Raw genomic sequence first — 16,827 nt, forward strand, 5'->3', positions numbered from 1 at the left:
AGAAATGGAAATACTACATTAAACATATGTAAGATTACCATTTTACATTTTTATTTTTAAAAAATAATATGTAAACATACAACATAAAAAATGGAAAAAGCTCCATAGAGCGTCCACATCAGCAAAAAAAACTAATAAAAAAAATCTTTTGAGGCTCCATAGAGCGTCCACATCAGCAAAAAAACTTCTTCCGAAAGATGATACGTGGCATAAAATATTGTTTTACATTTTAATATTACTAATTTTCGAAAATTATAAATAATAAGTAAACATACAACATAAAAAATGGAAAAACTACATTAAACATATGTAAGATTACACATTTTTCACTTGAAAAAAATAGCTTATCTCCATAATGTAACATTACCGTTTTATAAAAAAAAAACAAAAAACAATATATAAAATTTTGAAAATATTAAATATATGTAAATATACAACATAAGAAATGGAAATACTACATTAAACATATGTAAGATTACCATTTTACATTTTTATTTTAAAAAAAATAATATGTAAACATACAACATACAAAATGAAAAAAAAACATTAAACATATGTAAAATTATCATTTTTCACTAAAAAAAAGATGGTTTATCTCCATAATGAAACATTACTATTTTGTAAAAAAAACATTATATATAATTTCGAAAATAATAAATAATATGTAAACATATAACATAAAAAATAGAAATACTACATTAAACATATGTAAGATTACCATTTTACATTTAAAAATAACAATAATATGTAAACATACAACATAAAAAAATGGAAAAACTACATTAAAGATATGTATTTTTTTTTTTAAAGGGCCTTCATATTGATAACAGAAAGTACGGAGATACACAAGAAGAGGAAACAGAGGTTACAGCTTTTAAGAAAAACAGAGAAGGGGGGAGATAGCAACATCGAAGTTAGCTCCGATGAGAAGATTAACAAAGGAAAAAAAAAGTGGAGTTAAGCCACAGACCAGAAAGAGACGAGATCAGTTCCCAACTGCCTTCCAGAATTCTTTAAAGCAACAGCCTTGGACCTTGCAATACGAATGACTCCATCAGATATCTTGGAAGGGAGGACACTAGTTCCTAAATGAAACCGAGAATTCCGTTCCTTCCAAATTTCATACAGACATCCTTGCCATATCTGCAATACAACCAGTTTGTGCTGTCTATCCCCTGAGAAAGCCGACAGCCAATCAATAACACTTTCCCAACTTGTAGGAGCATTATAAACGCGCAAGTGAAGCAAAGCCGCTCTCCAAACCTCCGCTGAGAAAGCACATTCAAAAAACAAATGATTCCTTGATTCATGATGAGTTCCACATAGCAAACAAATCCCTTCAACATCCAGACCCCACGATAATAATCTGTCCATTGTGGGATTGCGATTTAGTATGAAGAGCCAAGAGTTTATGGCATGTTTAGGAACCGCTGCTGGGTGCCACACCAAAGACGCCCATGAACATGGATGTTTCCTCTGCCTTGTATAGTTCCAAATCTCCTTTGAAATAAATTTTTCCCTAGGAAGACCATTAAAGATATGTAAGATTACCATTTTTCACTAAAAATGGCTTATCTCCATAATGTAACATTACCATTTTATAAAAAAAAGAAAAAAAAACATAAATATAACTATTTGACTATTTGTCCAAGTTCTTCTATTAAACATTGCCTTTTTACATTAAAAATAGAAAAATACATTAAGATTTAAACATCTATCTTAAAATATAAAATATAGATATTAACTAAATATAAAGTGTAAGAAAGAGAAATACTCAATATATAGAAAAATAAATAATAAGTAAATATTATAAATATATAAATATACGAATTATATATACAATAATAAGTAAATGCACAATTTTTAAAAAATGGAAAGAGTACATTAAATATTAAACATCTATCTTAAAATGTAAAATATAGATATTAAGTAAAATAGAAAGTATAAGAAAAAGAAATACACAACTTAAAAACAATGGAAAAAGTATATTATGATTTAAACATCTATCTTAAAATGTAAAATATAGATATTACGCAAATAGAAAGTATAAGAAAAGGAAATACACAATTAAAAAAAATGGAAAAAGTACATTATTATTTAAACATCTATCTTAAAATGTAAATCTATCTTAAATTATAAAATTATTAGTAAATAGAAAGTATAGGAAATAGAAATACACAATATAAAGAAAAATAAATAATAAGTAAATATAAAATATAAGTAAATACCCAATTTAAAAAATGGAAAATTATATTAAGATTTAAAAATATATCTTAAAATTTAAAATATAGATACTACGTAAATAGAAAGTATAACAAATGGAAATATACAATTAAAAAAAATGGAAAACGTACATTACGATTTAAACATCTATCTTAAAATATAAAATAGAGATATTAAGTAAATAAAAAGTACAAGAAATGGAAATACATATACATGAAAATAAATAATAAGTAAATAATGTAAATAATGTAAATATATAATATATGAATTATATATAAAATAATAAGTAAATACACAATTTATTTTCAAAAATGGAAAAAGTTCATTAAGCATTAAACATATAGCTTAAAATGTAAAAAATATAATATAAGTAAATACACAATTAAAAAAATTGAAAAAGTACATTAAGATTTAAATATCTATTTTAAAATATAAAATATAGATATTACGTAAATAAAAAATATAAGAAATGGAAATAAACATTTAAAAAAATAGAAAAAGTACATTAAGATTTAAACATCTATCTAAATGTGCATCTATCTTAAAATGATAGTAAATTATATAAAAATGGAAATACCACATTAAACAAAAAAAAATAAAAATTTATAGTTTTACATCAGGAAAGTCCCTATAAAACTCATTATTCCATAAACATCAACCTCACACTATCAAGGAAAACTTCAAAGCACTCTAGCAAAAAAATGGTTCCACCATCAACTCTTGCCGTTCCAAAAACCTTTAATGACCTTGAACAAGATTTTTTATAACAACGAACTTTTTGTTAGGTGGATTCATTGTTGGGAAACCCGCAACTTCCAAAAGCCAAACTTATTCATGGGAATTGAATTACTTTTCATAGACTCAAAGGTATTCTTACAAATTTAAATTAATCTAATCCATAACTTTATTGTTAATATTCATACTAACTCTTTCATGATCAAACCATTACAGTTAATAATCATTCAAGCGTTTATCCCAAAACACTTCATTCCTCTCCGAATCAGGTATTGGTTCATGTTGGTTTAGTATTGTTTTTGGTTTATTAACCGGTTTAGGATTGTCCTATTGTAAATATAATTTAAGTTGGTTTAGCATATATTATGCTTAAAATAACTTAAATTAAATAATAGTAATACTATGCTTAAAATATAATTTTAGTGAGTTTTCAAATATAGTTTACAGAACATTATAGGTGATGAATTTAATTTATTAAATTCGTCTATTACTTAAAACTAAGTTTATTTTTAAACATACTGAGTTATAAATATCAATGATGGATTTGTGAGTATAACATGAAGACAAAAATATAAATATTTGATTTTCAAAATAAAAAATTCAGCTTTTATTCAATTACTCAATATATAATATCTTAAATTATTTTTTAAAATATACATAATTTATATATATATATATATATTAATCTTCCAAACTTAAACTATTATATTATATATGAATAATGTTTTTAAAATGTTCATTAAGGGTATAAACGATATTAATCACACTAACTTTTAAAGTGAGATCGATTCCAAAAATTTACTTCTCAAATAATTTATTTGATTAATATTTAATTATATAATTTATGTTTTAACTATTTACTAAAATACTTTTTCAGATAACAATACAATATGTATACATAAATTATCTTTTTTTTAATTATATTTTTAAATTTTGGATAATTCAATATTCTATTTTAATTATATAATTAAGAATTTATTTTGATTGATATTTAGTTATATAATTCATGTTTTTAACTTTTTTATATATAATTCTTGTTTTTAATTTTTTCCTGAAAGACAATTTCAGATAATAATACAATATATACATAAATTATCTCTTTTTAAAATTATATTTTTAGAATTTTGATAATTCTTACTATTATTAATTTTAATCAATTATCTACTCAAATAAATTAAAATTTTGTTTTTATTTTTTAATTTAGTTATACATTTTATTCATTAAGGGTATAAACGATATTAACCACTCTAACTTTTAACGTGAGAGCTTGATTTCAAAAATTTACTTCGCAAATAGTAGTATAGATTTCGCAACAAATTATATCGGATAGCTATTATCATTAGCGTCAAGCTCCTCATCTCCTCTGATCGCCAACTGTTAATGGCTAGGAGTTATCCTCTTCACTTTCAGATCTCTGCTTGTGATCCCAATGTTCAAACTACTTGGATGCACATTGCTAACTTAAATTTATTCTTAAATGGACTAGACAGGGGCAGATCCAAGATGGTTTTTAGTATGGGGCACTTATCCATTTCTATAACTAAAAGCTTAATATAAATGTACTTAATTAATTTAACACTAGATGTCAATGAACAAAAAAAATTAGGGTGAGGCACATGCCACACCCTATTAGAGACCGCCCCTGGGACTAGACTTCAGCTGAAGATCCAAAACATCTGGCGTATTTTCTGTCTCACCAAAAGAGATGATGGAGATACAAGAGCCAAAAAATGAAGGAAACAGAAAGATTAGGATCATGCTATATGTATTATTCTACATACCAAAAGAAGATATTTTTTTGGTACTATGCGTGTTGCTTATATTTGGAGGACTTACCAATTGATGAACAACTCATAATCATAGGGATCAACTTGGTATGTTAGTTAAAAGATCCAAAGAATGTTGATAGATATACATGTTTTTTTGCAGATGCGACCAACTTGGTATATATATTTTTTTCATCAAAATCGGTTAATTTTGTGCTCTTTTGTAACATGCTTGAGATTTTCTTTCTAAAAAAATATCTTTCCAGCTTATCTATTATATGTTAGTTTTGATATTGATAATCATTGAAATATACATATATGATATTCGTTGCTTTGATAAGGAGGGTTTTAGATTATCTTTTCATTACTTAAATCCTACCAATCCCCTTTCTAAATCTCAATATAAATCCTTGAATTCAACAAAACCCTCCAAACTTAAAATCTCCAAAACCTTCTAAAAACCTGCATATATGATTTTAATTTTTATCTTATATATATTTTTCTCATAATTGTATCTTATTTGCAGGTATTCTCTTCCAATATTGTCAAATCATCTTCCCAAAAATGTAAGATTTACATCTATTCATTTTAAATATGTATTTTTGTGTTTATATTGAACCAAATTTATAGATTCAAACTTTATGTTTTTACTTTGCTACTATTTTAGGTTAAAAGACTATTTTGAAATCTTTTCCAGAACAAGCTATTTTCAGATTTTCTAAATTTACATTTTTATATCTTAAAATTTTCTGTTAGTGTGGAAAAATAATAAAGTCTACTATAAAATTAAGGTTAGTAGACTTCGACTAAAGTCTACTTAACCATAAACATTAAGTATACGTTATAAGAAGTCTACTAAAATATGATTTAAATTTTGTATCTTATGTTTTTATCATCATTTTATCTTATTTTCCAGGTACTCTTTTCTAAGATTTCATTTAAAGCACCAAGATTATGAATAGTCAAAAACACTCTTGAACTTTTTAATTAATTGCTTTGTAATCATTTATCATTATAAAATATTCATTTGTAGATAATCCTTTGATGCATAATCTATAAACATTGTATTCATTTTTAGTTGTGTTTCACTTGTATGATATTATTAATTTTTGTTAACTATTTATTTTTCAAAGATACTCTATAATCAACCAAACAATTAAAACCACCATAAACTTAAATAATAACTAAGAAGAAGAAAATCTATACAAAGTATCATCAAGACATCATCCTTTGTTTTCTTTTAGAGATTTTCAAGACATCATCCTTTGCATTAGTATTAGTCTTCTTTAAGAGATTTTCAAGACATTGAACAAATACTACAACTCCAAGGCAACACAGAGACTCACATATGAGTCTTCTTTTACATAAGACTACTAAAGAAGTCTACTTTCTGTCAAGCAGACTAATATGTAAGTCTACACAACAGAAATCAAACGTGTAATATAAAACTCCAAGATAGAAAAAGTAAGACCTACAAATTAACATCAGTTTATCACATAAGACAACATCCAAAACAACAATACAATTCATAAATTCCACACATAAGACAACTCATAGGTTCAACACATAAGACATAAGACAACATTGAAAGCAATAAGACAACTCATAAGTTCAACACATAATACTAACACATGTTTAGCTTGGAAAATTTACATAACTAGAGAATAAATATTGAATGTTTGATAAAATTATAATTGTAGACTTACAAATACGTTTACACGTATTAGCTAACAACATAGTTAAATCAAAATTTTGATAGATTCATAATTATAACAGATTTTCTTTTCACAATCGCTCAAAATCATTAGGATTAACTAACACACACACCGTCAAACAAAAAATCTTGAAAAACTTAAATTAATCATACACAAATTCACTTTAAATATATTTTTCTACGACAACTTCATATTCTGTCTACATAATTGTACACATGCTTTTCAGTTTATGAATGTAAACTATTAAATAGGTCTACTCTTTGGTTTAATTTTTCCAATTACAAAATTCACAACTTTCTGTATTTGAAAAAAGTTATGATTTTAAACAAGTAGACTTCCTTTTCAGTCTCTACACTTTAAAAATGTTAGTTTCTGCAATTGACCAGAATTCACCCATGATTCGACTTTCCAGAGTAGACTTCATATGCAGTCTATATTTTTTGAGTTTTTTTATAGAGGTTATTTTTGCAATTGATGAAGTATGACTTTATATGAATAGATTGAAATGAATGTCTACAAATGTGTAGACTTTGTATGAAGTCTACTCTCAAATCCGACGGGTTAGTTTTAAAACCACAAGGTGAGGGGTTAGAGATGCGGCGAGGTCGAAGAGAGAGGGTCGGAGGAGGACCGGAGTAGATATACGATGGAGTGGGGTTCAGATCTGATGGTTTCAATTTTTACAGACAGAGGAGGCTTGGCGATGAGAGGCGGAGAGAAGCGGCATAGATAGTGGGAGAAAGATGACCAACAGTAACGCCGGTAGGTGCTCTGTCGACGAGATGTGAGACCACGAGTGACTGGGCCCGTCGAGAGATATCTGAGGGTTCAAGGGAGGCAGTGGTGACAAGGGCTGTAGACAAGAACTGAACATATCAAAGGACATAACCATATTCCATATGTTGCAGAGAGAGAGAGATTTTAAAGCTTGTGACGAGGATGGAGCAAGAGTAATGTAGAGAAGCGGAAGCAGAGTGGAGGAGGAGTCAATGCCGGCAGCAAGGGGAACCGCCGGTGTCAAGAGACAAAGCTTGTGGCAGCTTCTTGATTTTCGTGTCTCGAAGGTTTAGTGAGCTAAGGCGAACTTACTTGCTTGACTACATTCCCTGTGTCTAGTATGTACACTAATATAAATTATTTTTTAAAGGAAAAATAGTATTGAAGATCCAAAAATGGACAAAGACCCTTATCCATGGATAATTTGGTGTCTTTAGAATGTAAGGAATTATAAACTTTTTAGAGGGATTGACACAAACCCACTTGAGATGATAAGATATGCAGAAGGAGAATGCATGCTTGGCGGCAATTGCATTAGTTAATAGGTTGACCCAAACACCAACAGTAACAACTCATTCTTACGCTTAGAGAATACATTATAGGTGAATGGTTCTTGAAGCTCCACGTCGATCTTTAGTGGATGTGTATGATTTTGAAAAGATAATCAACATTGCATTCCAAGTTAGAAGCGCTATGCTGGGCAATGGAAAACATGTTTCATCATTCGACATGCCAGAACTATATGATTGACTGTAAAGATTTGACAGCGATAATCAAAAAACCTCAGACATCGCCGACTTTCTAGGCAAAAGTGAAAGAGATAGAAAAACTAAAAAGGAGATTCCATGACTTCAACATATCAAATATTTCTCGGAGAAATAATGAGATTGCTGATTTCTTAACCATAATCACTCGATCTTTTCATTAGGATCTTTTTTTTTGTTAGTAATTATATTCCGGTCTGATTACTCAGACTATGTTTAGTTTGAGTAATAGAATGAGATTTTATCTTTCATAAAAAAAATTATCAATACAAAGACATTTACGTTGAGTAAACATCAAGGATAAGACAAATAATTGAAATGTACATCCAATCCAATTTCCTTTTTAAAGCTGATTACTTGGTAATTTATGGTAGAAGTGCTTATTAGTTTTTGGACCTTTTGGCATTTTCTTAATTATTTGAAATTAAAACAAGAGAAAAACATATTAAGTGATTGAGAGCTAGTTTACAAAGAGTACATTTTTTTGGTAACATGTTAAACTTATCATTTATTGAAAAAGGATACAATGTTGTTGTTACAAGCAATAAAAAAGAAAAGAAAAAGAAAGCTAAGGTGGAGAAAGACAGCGAATGGAAAGGTACATCTAAAGCATCAAGACTAACCCTTTCGCGGATGTACGAAGTGATAGGAGACCATCCCTTATAGAGCGATCAACTCCATTAATGATTGCAGCTTTGGAATGTTGGGGTCAAAAACGATAATCTCGAAATCAACGTCTAAGATTGATAAGGAACTTTCTCGAAATAACTTCGGAAAAGTACCAAAGTAGAAATCTTCAAACTATTGAAAGAACCACATCCTCGTCGGGCTTGCCATACGGCAAGTGGGATGGACCATGTCCAGCTCGCCATATGTCAAGGGGGACAGTCCATATTCGGTTAGCCATATGACGAGTGGGACGATGACGTCCAACCCGCCATATGGCGAGCGGGACGCCGTGTCCAGCTTGCCATATGGCGAGTGGGACAATACATGTCTGGCTCGGCATATGGTAAGCGGGACGGTCCCCGTCCAGCTTGCCATATGGTGACCCAGACAATCCAATACGGTTCACTACAGCGATCAGCTTCCTTACTTCGGGTCTCAATTGAACTGTCTCTTGTTTCGTCTCGATTGTATTTATCGTTGAAACTTTACGATAAAATCGCGAAGACTAGTTTTCTCGGGAAAGTTTGAATCAGTCGTATAAAACGACAACAAGTTAACTAAACACCAAAACTGCGTCAACTATTCGATTGGTTTAAGTTTTTCCGATAACCGACGTCGTACCAAAGACGATTTTTCAAATAATTCATAGAACGCTTAAGTCGGAAAACGGCTCGAAAGGGTCTAAAATGCGACCAAAAGTCCACCTACGATTTTTAAGGAGAATAAGCCAACGACTACTATGATAGTTATCTATTATTTGCAGAAAAATATAAATGTCAAGTTTCCAAGGATAACTACGGAGATCGGGAGAAATAGAATATTTCTGAGAAGAGATAAACTCGGGCCCGAGGGCAAAAGAGGAAAGGGCGACCGACCTCAAAGACATATATATATAAGGGAAGTTGAAGCCAAGAGCGCAATGATCCGAAAATTTAGACCTAGGACATTTCTGTTAGCTTTAGGAGAGTTTATGACTTAGGTGGCTAGACTAGCAAGTTTGATACTTAGAACGTTTCTCCGCTTTTTTCTGCGATTCTCCATTGTTGACAATTTTCTGGTCATCCTATTTTCGGTGAAGCTATGTATCTCAGTTCATACTATTCAATAAAACTCCCTCGTGCGATTTTCTATCGATATTTTGTTATCTATTTCTCTTTGGCATTCGTGTGTTTTCGCAGAGATCCGAGACCTTTGGAAATTTTGGGTTTTTCTAACTTTCCAAATTAAACAGACTTTGACAGTGTGAATTTCGGTCCCCACATGAAACATGAATTTTGCATGAAGATACGATGGTTCCTCTCTCTCCAAATGTTATAAACAATGACATGCATCAAGAGCTTAATAACTAACACAACACATGAGCAAGAGACAATATGGGGCTGATCAATGAAAGGCGCAACAGAGGCGAGTGAATCAGGTGGAGTAGAGAACATCCAACTAGAGAAGTGTGACCATATTACCGTAGAGAAAGGGCAACTAAAAGACAGATGAGTATGAAATTCATGACCCAAGGAGTAAAAAAGGGCAAACATGGTGGTACCGTCATTCCCCATGAGAGGAGTTTATCCCTTGTAGGCAGCCTAAACAACATAGACATCCAACAAAGCAGAATCAGAGTGTCAAGACGAAGAGAAAAGAGGCGCACAACAGCTTCAAGAGAGCAACATGGATTCTAGACTCAACCTGATCAATCCCCAAGTGGAGATGTGATAGCAATATGATCGATAATCAAGTGATTTCTGATAAGAATCATCTCCTAAATAATTGAAATCTGCAAACGATAGACAAGGAACATTTAACTTCAAGACGAGAGATAGAGCCGGCCCTGTGCCATATTATTCCAAAATGTAACTTTAGTGTAGTGGTTAAGTAGTTGTTGTTCGTAAACCCTAAACCGGAGTTTGAATCCTCCGACATGCACCATTTTCTTTTCAGCTAACTTTTCATTTTGGGCTCTCTGAATTCCAAGAATCTGAATCATTACACGCGGGTTCCGCTCTATTTGACCCGCCACGTGGTGGATGCAGGTCGACCGATTGAAAATATTCAGCATGCGGGTGTGGGTTGAGTCAATTTTAAGCGCGGCGGGTGCGGATCGACCAAATTTGAGTCGCGGGTACCCGACAACCCACAAAATAAAATAAAAATTGTAAAAAATTCGTAAAAATATAGAAGATATTTTTTTAAAAATTATATAGTTTAAAATACAAATTTACAATTTATATTATTTTTTATAAAAAAATAATTAATATATAATAAAAGTAATTATATTATTATATTATTATATTTAATATTATCCGCGGGTCCCGTGGATGCATTGTTTAAAAAAGCTACTCATGGTGACATGTATGACTTAAAAACGTGGAACATAATCAACTAAGTGTCTTGCCCGCATATGTTGGCTTAATCGTTTTACAAATATTTATTAGTTATTTTTCAAAAAAAAATATTTATTAGTTTATTTTTTATTAATTCAAAAACCAGAATAATAACTTATTATTTATGTTTTCAAAAACTTAAATCAAACATATATATATATATGACAAAATCTAATTAAATATATATGTTTGACTAAAATTTATTAAAGATAACATTAACTTTAACCACCGAATTTATTATAATTGTTTTATATCTTATTTTTAAATTTTATAATTGAAAAATATGTTTTAAAATAACTGCACAATATATAAAGATTATCTTACTTTTCATATGCAGGCTTAATCGTTTTACAAATATTTATTAGTTTATTTTTTATTAGTTCAAAAACCAGAATAATAACTTATTATTTATGTTTTTTAAAAAAATATCAAACATATATATACGACAAAATATAATTAAATATATATGTTTAATTAAAATTTATTAAAGATAACATTGATTTTAACCACTGAATTTATTATAATTGTTTTATATTTTATTTTAAAATTTTTAAATTGAAAAATATGTTTTAAGATAACAGCACAATATATAAGAATTATCTTATTTTAAAAAAAATCGTTTTACAAATATTTAATAGTTTATTTTTTATTAATTCAAAAACCAGAATAATAACTTATTATTTATGTTTTCAAAAAAAAATCAAACATATATATATGAAAAAAATATAATTAAATATATATGTTTAATTAAAATTTATTAAAGATAACATTGAATTTAACTACTAAATTTATTATAATTGTTTTATATATTTTTTAAAATTTTATAATTGAAAAATATGGTTTAAGATAACAGCACAATATATAAGAATTATCTTATTTTTTAAAAAATTAATATTATTAATAAAATTTCATTTTTGATTATATAATTAATTATATATAAAATTTATTAAGGATATTATAGATATTTGGGGTGGTTGGTTGGGCTGTAGGAAGTGACTTTAGCTTTAATTTTTATTTACAACCTTAAATACTACCAATCATGCTTTATTAGTTTTTAAAGCTACAACGAAAAGACTAAGGGGGGCTTATTGTATTAGGGATTTCAAAGAATTTTGGAATTTTGTCAAATCTTCCCTTATTGAATAAGGTATTTATAATAACTTATACAAATCCAAGATTATTGAATATAGCATTTGTAAAACTACTATCAAATCTCTCTTTATTGGAAAATATGGATTTCATCAGTGAGATTCATAAAAAGTTATTTTAGATTATTAGAAAGTATCATTTACCCTTTAAATCCATTAAGAAAGAATACCATCTAAAGAGATGGAATTTGAAAAAAAAAAATACGAGAAAAAGATGATTAACATGTGTCACTTCTCAACCCTCTTTTGCCTCCTTTCTTCTCCATATGGCCATTAGGGACTTTTCTCTGTTGATTTTATGCCAAGATTATTCGAACTCTCTTCTTCTTATTTTAATCTGCTATCCTTCCATGGAAGAAGCAGCTTGAGTTTTTTTTTTTGTTTTGTCTGAGCATGACTATGGGTGGCTTGATTTCAAACAGGAACTTGGGTTCCTTGATCGGATAGCTATTATCATTTGCGTCAAGCTCCTCCCTCATCTTCTCTGATCGCCAACTGTTAATGGCTAAGAGTTATCTATAAGGAAATAAGTATACATATGGAAAGGACTCTATAGTCAATACTCTCTAACCCTAGGTTCCTATGTAACTCTCTGTAACTATATAAACTCTTGTATATGTTCTTCTCTGAAATATGAAATACATTCTCTATATGGTATCAGCAGCCATAGATCTAAAACCCTAAACACATTCAAACTTTTTTTTTTCCCTATCAATGGCGGCCATCAACAACAACCCAACCATGGTCACGGACACTACAAATCCCAACAATATCATCAATCCCAACAACCCCACCATTCTCACCATCAACATGACGAATGTGACAAAACTCACATCAGACAACTACCTAATGTGGAGTATCCAAACTCATGCCTTGCTAGATGGGTATGGTCTTGTAAGCCACATTGATGGATCGCTTCCTGTACCGACCCAACACACCACCGTTGATGGAGAACTCACTGAAAACCAAGAGTACATCCTCTGGAAGAGACAGGACCGTCTGATTTTCAGCGCTCTCATCGGAGCTATGACAACAACACTTCAACCGCTTGTGTCAAGAGCCACAACAGCTTCTCAGATCTGGCAAACCCTCGCCAACACATATGCTAAGCCAAGTCGGGGACACATCAAGCAACTTCGTGATCAAGTCCGTGTCTGGAAGAAAGACAACAAAAGCATCGACACTTACATTCAAGGACTTACCACACGCTTTGATCAACTAGCTCTTCTCGGCAAACCTTATGATCATGAAGATCAGATTGATTTGATCTTGGCTGGTCTTCCCGATGAGTACAAGATCGTGATGGATCAGATAGAAGGTCGTGATGTCCCACCATCGATTACAGAGATACATGAACGTTTGATCAATCATGAACTACGTCTCGCGACTCTCACGCCACAGACGACCTCACCATTTCCGGTTACCGCGAACGTGGCTCAGAACCGTAACAACAACTCCAACAACCGCTTCAGAGGCAACAACAACAGTCAAAACAACAACCGTGGGAACTTGAGCAACTGGCCACAGCAGCAGCATCAACAATACAATCCAAGAAACTCAAACAGAAGTCCGCGACCCTACCTTGGACGCTGCCAAATATGTGGAACTCAAGGGCATGGTGCGAAAAAGTGTCCTCAACTCCAGACGTTCCAAGCAGCTCAACACCAAGGAACATCTCCTTTCACGCCATGGCAGCCAAGGGCCAATGTTGCGATCAACTCTCCTTACTCTGCTGAGAGCTGGCTATTGGATAGTGGAGCTACACATCACTTAACATCGGATCTCAGCAACCTTTCTCTGCATCAACAGTACCATGGTGGAGATGATGTTGTCATTGCTGATGGAACCACGCTCCCAATCACACATACTGGTTCCAACTCTCTTCCCACTAATGCTCGCTCTCTATATCTGAATAATGTTTTATGTGTGCCAAATGTGCATCGAAACTTAATCTCAGTTCATCGCCTCTGCAACACTAATAATGTTTCCGTGGAATTCTTCCCTTCCTCATTTCAGGTGAAGGATCTCAGCACTCGGGTTCCGCTACTCCAAGGCACAACTAGACAGAATCTTTATGAATGGCCGACTTTGAAGTGTCAAGCATCTGTGATGGTTACATCAACAAAATCCAAAGCGTCTCACTCTCTATGGCACTACAGACTTGGTCATCCACACTCCTCTGTCCTAAACACTATCATTTCCAAATTTTCTTTACCTTTGTTGCACTCTTCTAAAACAGAATTCTCTTGTCTTGATTGCTTATCCAATAAAAGCCACAAACTGCCTTTTTCTCAAACCACAATTATCTCTACTAAACCACTTGAGTATATCTTCTCAGACCTCTGGTCCTCCCCAATTACTTCCTCACAAAACCACAAATATTATCTACTCTTTGTTGACCATTACAGCCGATATTCTTGGCTCTACCCTATTCAAAGAAAATCACAAGTCAAAGAAATATTTCAAGTGTTCAAACCTTTGGTAGAGAACCGCTTTCAGACTAAGATTCAAACACTCTTTACGGACAATGGCGGAGAGTATATTGCACTGAGAGAATATCTCTCGCAACATGGGATATCACACCTCACGACGCCTCCACACACGCCTCAACATAATGGACTATCTGAGCGTAAACATCGTCATATAGTAGAGACAGGGATGACCTTATTATCCAAAGCTTCCATGCCGAAGTCCTACTGGCCCTATGCGTTCGCCACCGCAGTCTACTTGATTAACCGAATGCCGAGCTCGATTCTCTCAAATCAATCCCCATACCTGAAGCTCTTCGCGACATCACCAAACTATGAAAAGCTCAAAGTCTTTGGTTGTCTCTGCTTTCCATGGTTGAGACCATACAATCACAACAAGCTAGGCGACAAATCAACACCGTGTGTCTTCCTCGGCTACTCAACCTCACAAAGTGCCTATTATTGCTTACACAGATCAACTGGTCGGATCTTCACCTCCCGCCATGTTCAATTTGTAGAGGATCAATTTCCATTCTCCTCACCATCCAACAAACCGATTGTGATTTCAGAAAGACAACCCACGACTTCAGAATCTGTTGCGCCTGATGTCTCACCGATACAATCTGTTCCAGTTGTGCCTCGCCGGAACCCGTGCTTGATCCCTCACCATCCTCCGTCACCAACAACGTCACTGCCGTCGTCAACAAATACTCAGGTATGTCCTAAAACTCCAACATCTCTCCACTCTGGGCCTTCTGCTCAGCACAATAATGGGCTAAATACCCAAGCCCAGCATCCTCACCCTTACCCACAAACCTTAAACCAAACACATACCCAAAGAGATACGGCCCAAATATCAAACAGCCCAACAAACCTCTCCAATAATCCAAACACATCTACTCATCCCACTTCTTTTGTCGCTCCTCCCCCCCACAATCACAAATACAGAACCAAGTCCTGTTCCACCATTAACCTCAGAAAATCAAACTTCCGCTACAACCACTGAAATTTCAAATCAACATCCCATGACCACTCGCTCCAAGAACCAAATCCAAAAACCAATTCAAAAACTTACTCTTTTAGCTGCAGGGACAACTTCACTAACTTCACCACCGACAACAATCAATCAAGCTTTAAAACATGAAGCTTGGAGGAAGGCTGCAGTCGCTGAATATGACGCTCAAATGAGGAATCATACATGGGATCTCGTACCAGCGTCACCAGAACAGAACGTCATTGGATGCCGTTGGATATTCACTACTAAGTACCTTCCAAATGGTGAAGTTGAACGCCCTAAAGGCCGGCTTGTCGCAAAAGGATATAACCAACAGTTTGGCATCGACTATGCAGAAACCTTTAGCCCTGTGATCAAAACAACAACGATACGTCTGGTACTTGACATTGCGGTTCACTGTGAGTGGGAAATCAAACAGCTTGATGTCAATAATGCATTCCTTCAAGGAGACCTTCAAGAAGAAGTTTACATGGTTCAACCTCCGGGATTTGTAGACACGGACAGACCTACTCATGTGTGTCGACTTCGCAAGGCCATTTATGGCCTCAAACAAGCACCAAGGGCATGGTACATGGCTCTGAAACATTACCTCACTGCCTCTGGTTTTGTCAACTCCCACGCCGATGCTTCTCTGTTTGTCAGAATCAGTCATGGAACAGTCACATATATTCTCATCTATGTTGACGATATTATTGTTACAGGAAATCACCATCTCACGATCAATGCAGTTCTTACGTCTCTGGCGGACAGGTTCTCAATTAAAGACCCGGTTGATTTACATTATTTTCTTGGTATTGAAGTTACACGCAACTCACAAGGTATTCATCTCAGCCAAAGAAAGTACATCACAGATCTTCTCGCACGTACCGGTATGCAACACGCAAAACCAGTTTCAACCCCTCTTCCCACATCACCGAAGCTCACTCTGCATGCTGGCACTTTGCTTCAAGATGCAACGGAGTACAGATCAATAGTTGGCAGTCTTCAATATCTCTCGTTCACCAGGCCTGATATTTCGTATGCAGTCAGTCGTTTATCACAATACATGCACATACCAACTACGGAGCATTGGCAAGCTACGAAACGAGTGCTACGCTACTTATCAGGCACGACCACACATGGAATTTACATGGCAAAGAACTCTCCTCTCACACTACACGGCTTCTCCG

The 16,827-nt window shown here is 32.9% G+C and overlaps 1 protein-coding gene across 1 annotated transcript; it reads right to left on the reverse strand.

The window, feature by feature from the left end:
- Positions 1–957: 957 nt before the first annotated feature.
- Positions 958–1,554, reverse strand: LOC111201239. The gene has a single exon (XM_022692852.2). It carries the CDS (start codon positions 1,552–1,554, stop codon positions 958–960), a length of 597 nt encoding a protein of 198 aa, XP_022548573.1.
- Positions 1,555–16,827: the final 15,273 nt, after the last annotated feature.

This window comes from Brassica napus, chromosome A8 (genome assembly GCF_020379485.1).
Source record: "Brassica napus cultivar Da-Ae chromosome A8, Da-Ae, whole genome shotgun sequence".
Lineage (NCBI taxonomy): Eukaryota > Viridiplantae > Streptophyta > Magnoliopsida > Brassicales > Brassicaceae > Brassica > Brassica napus.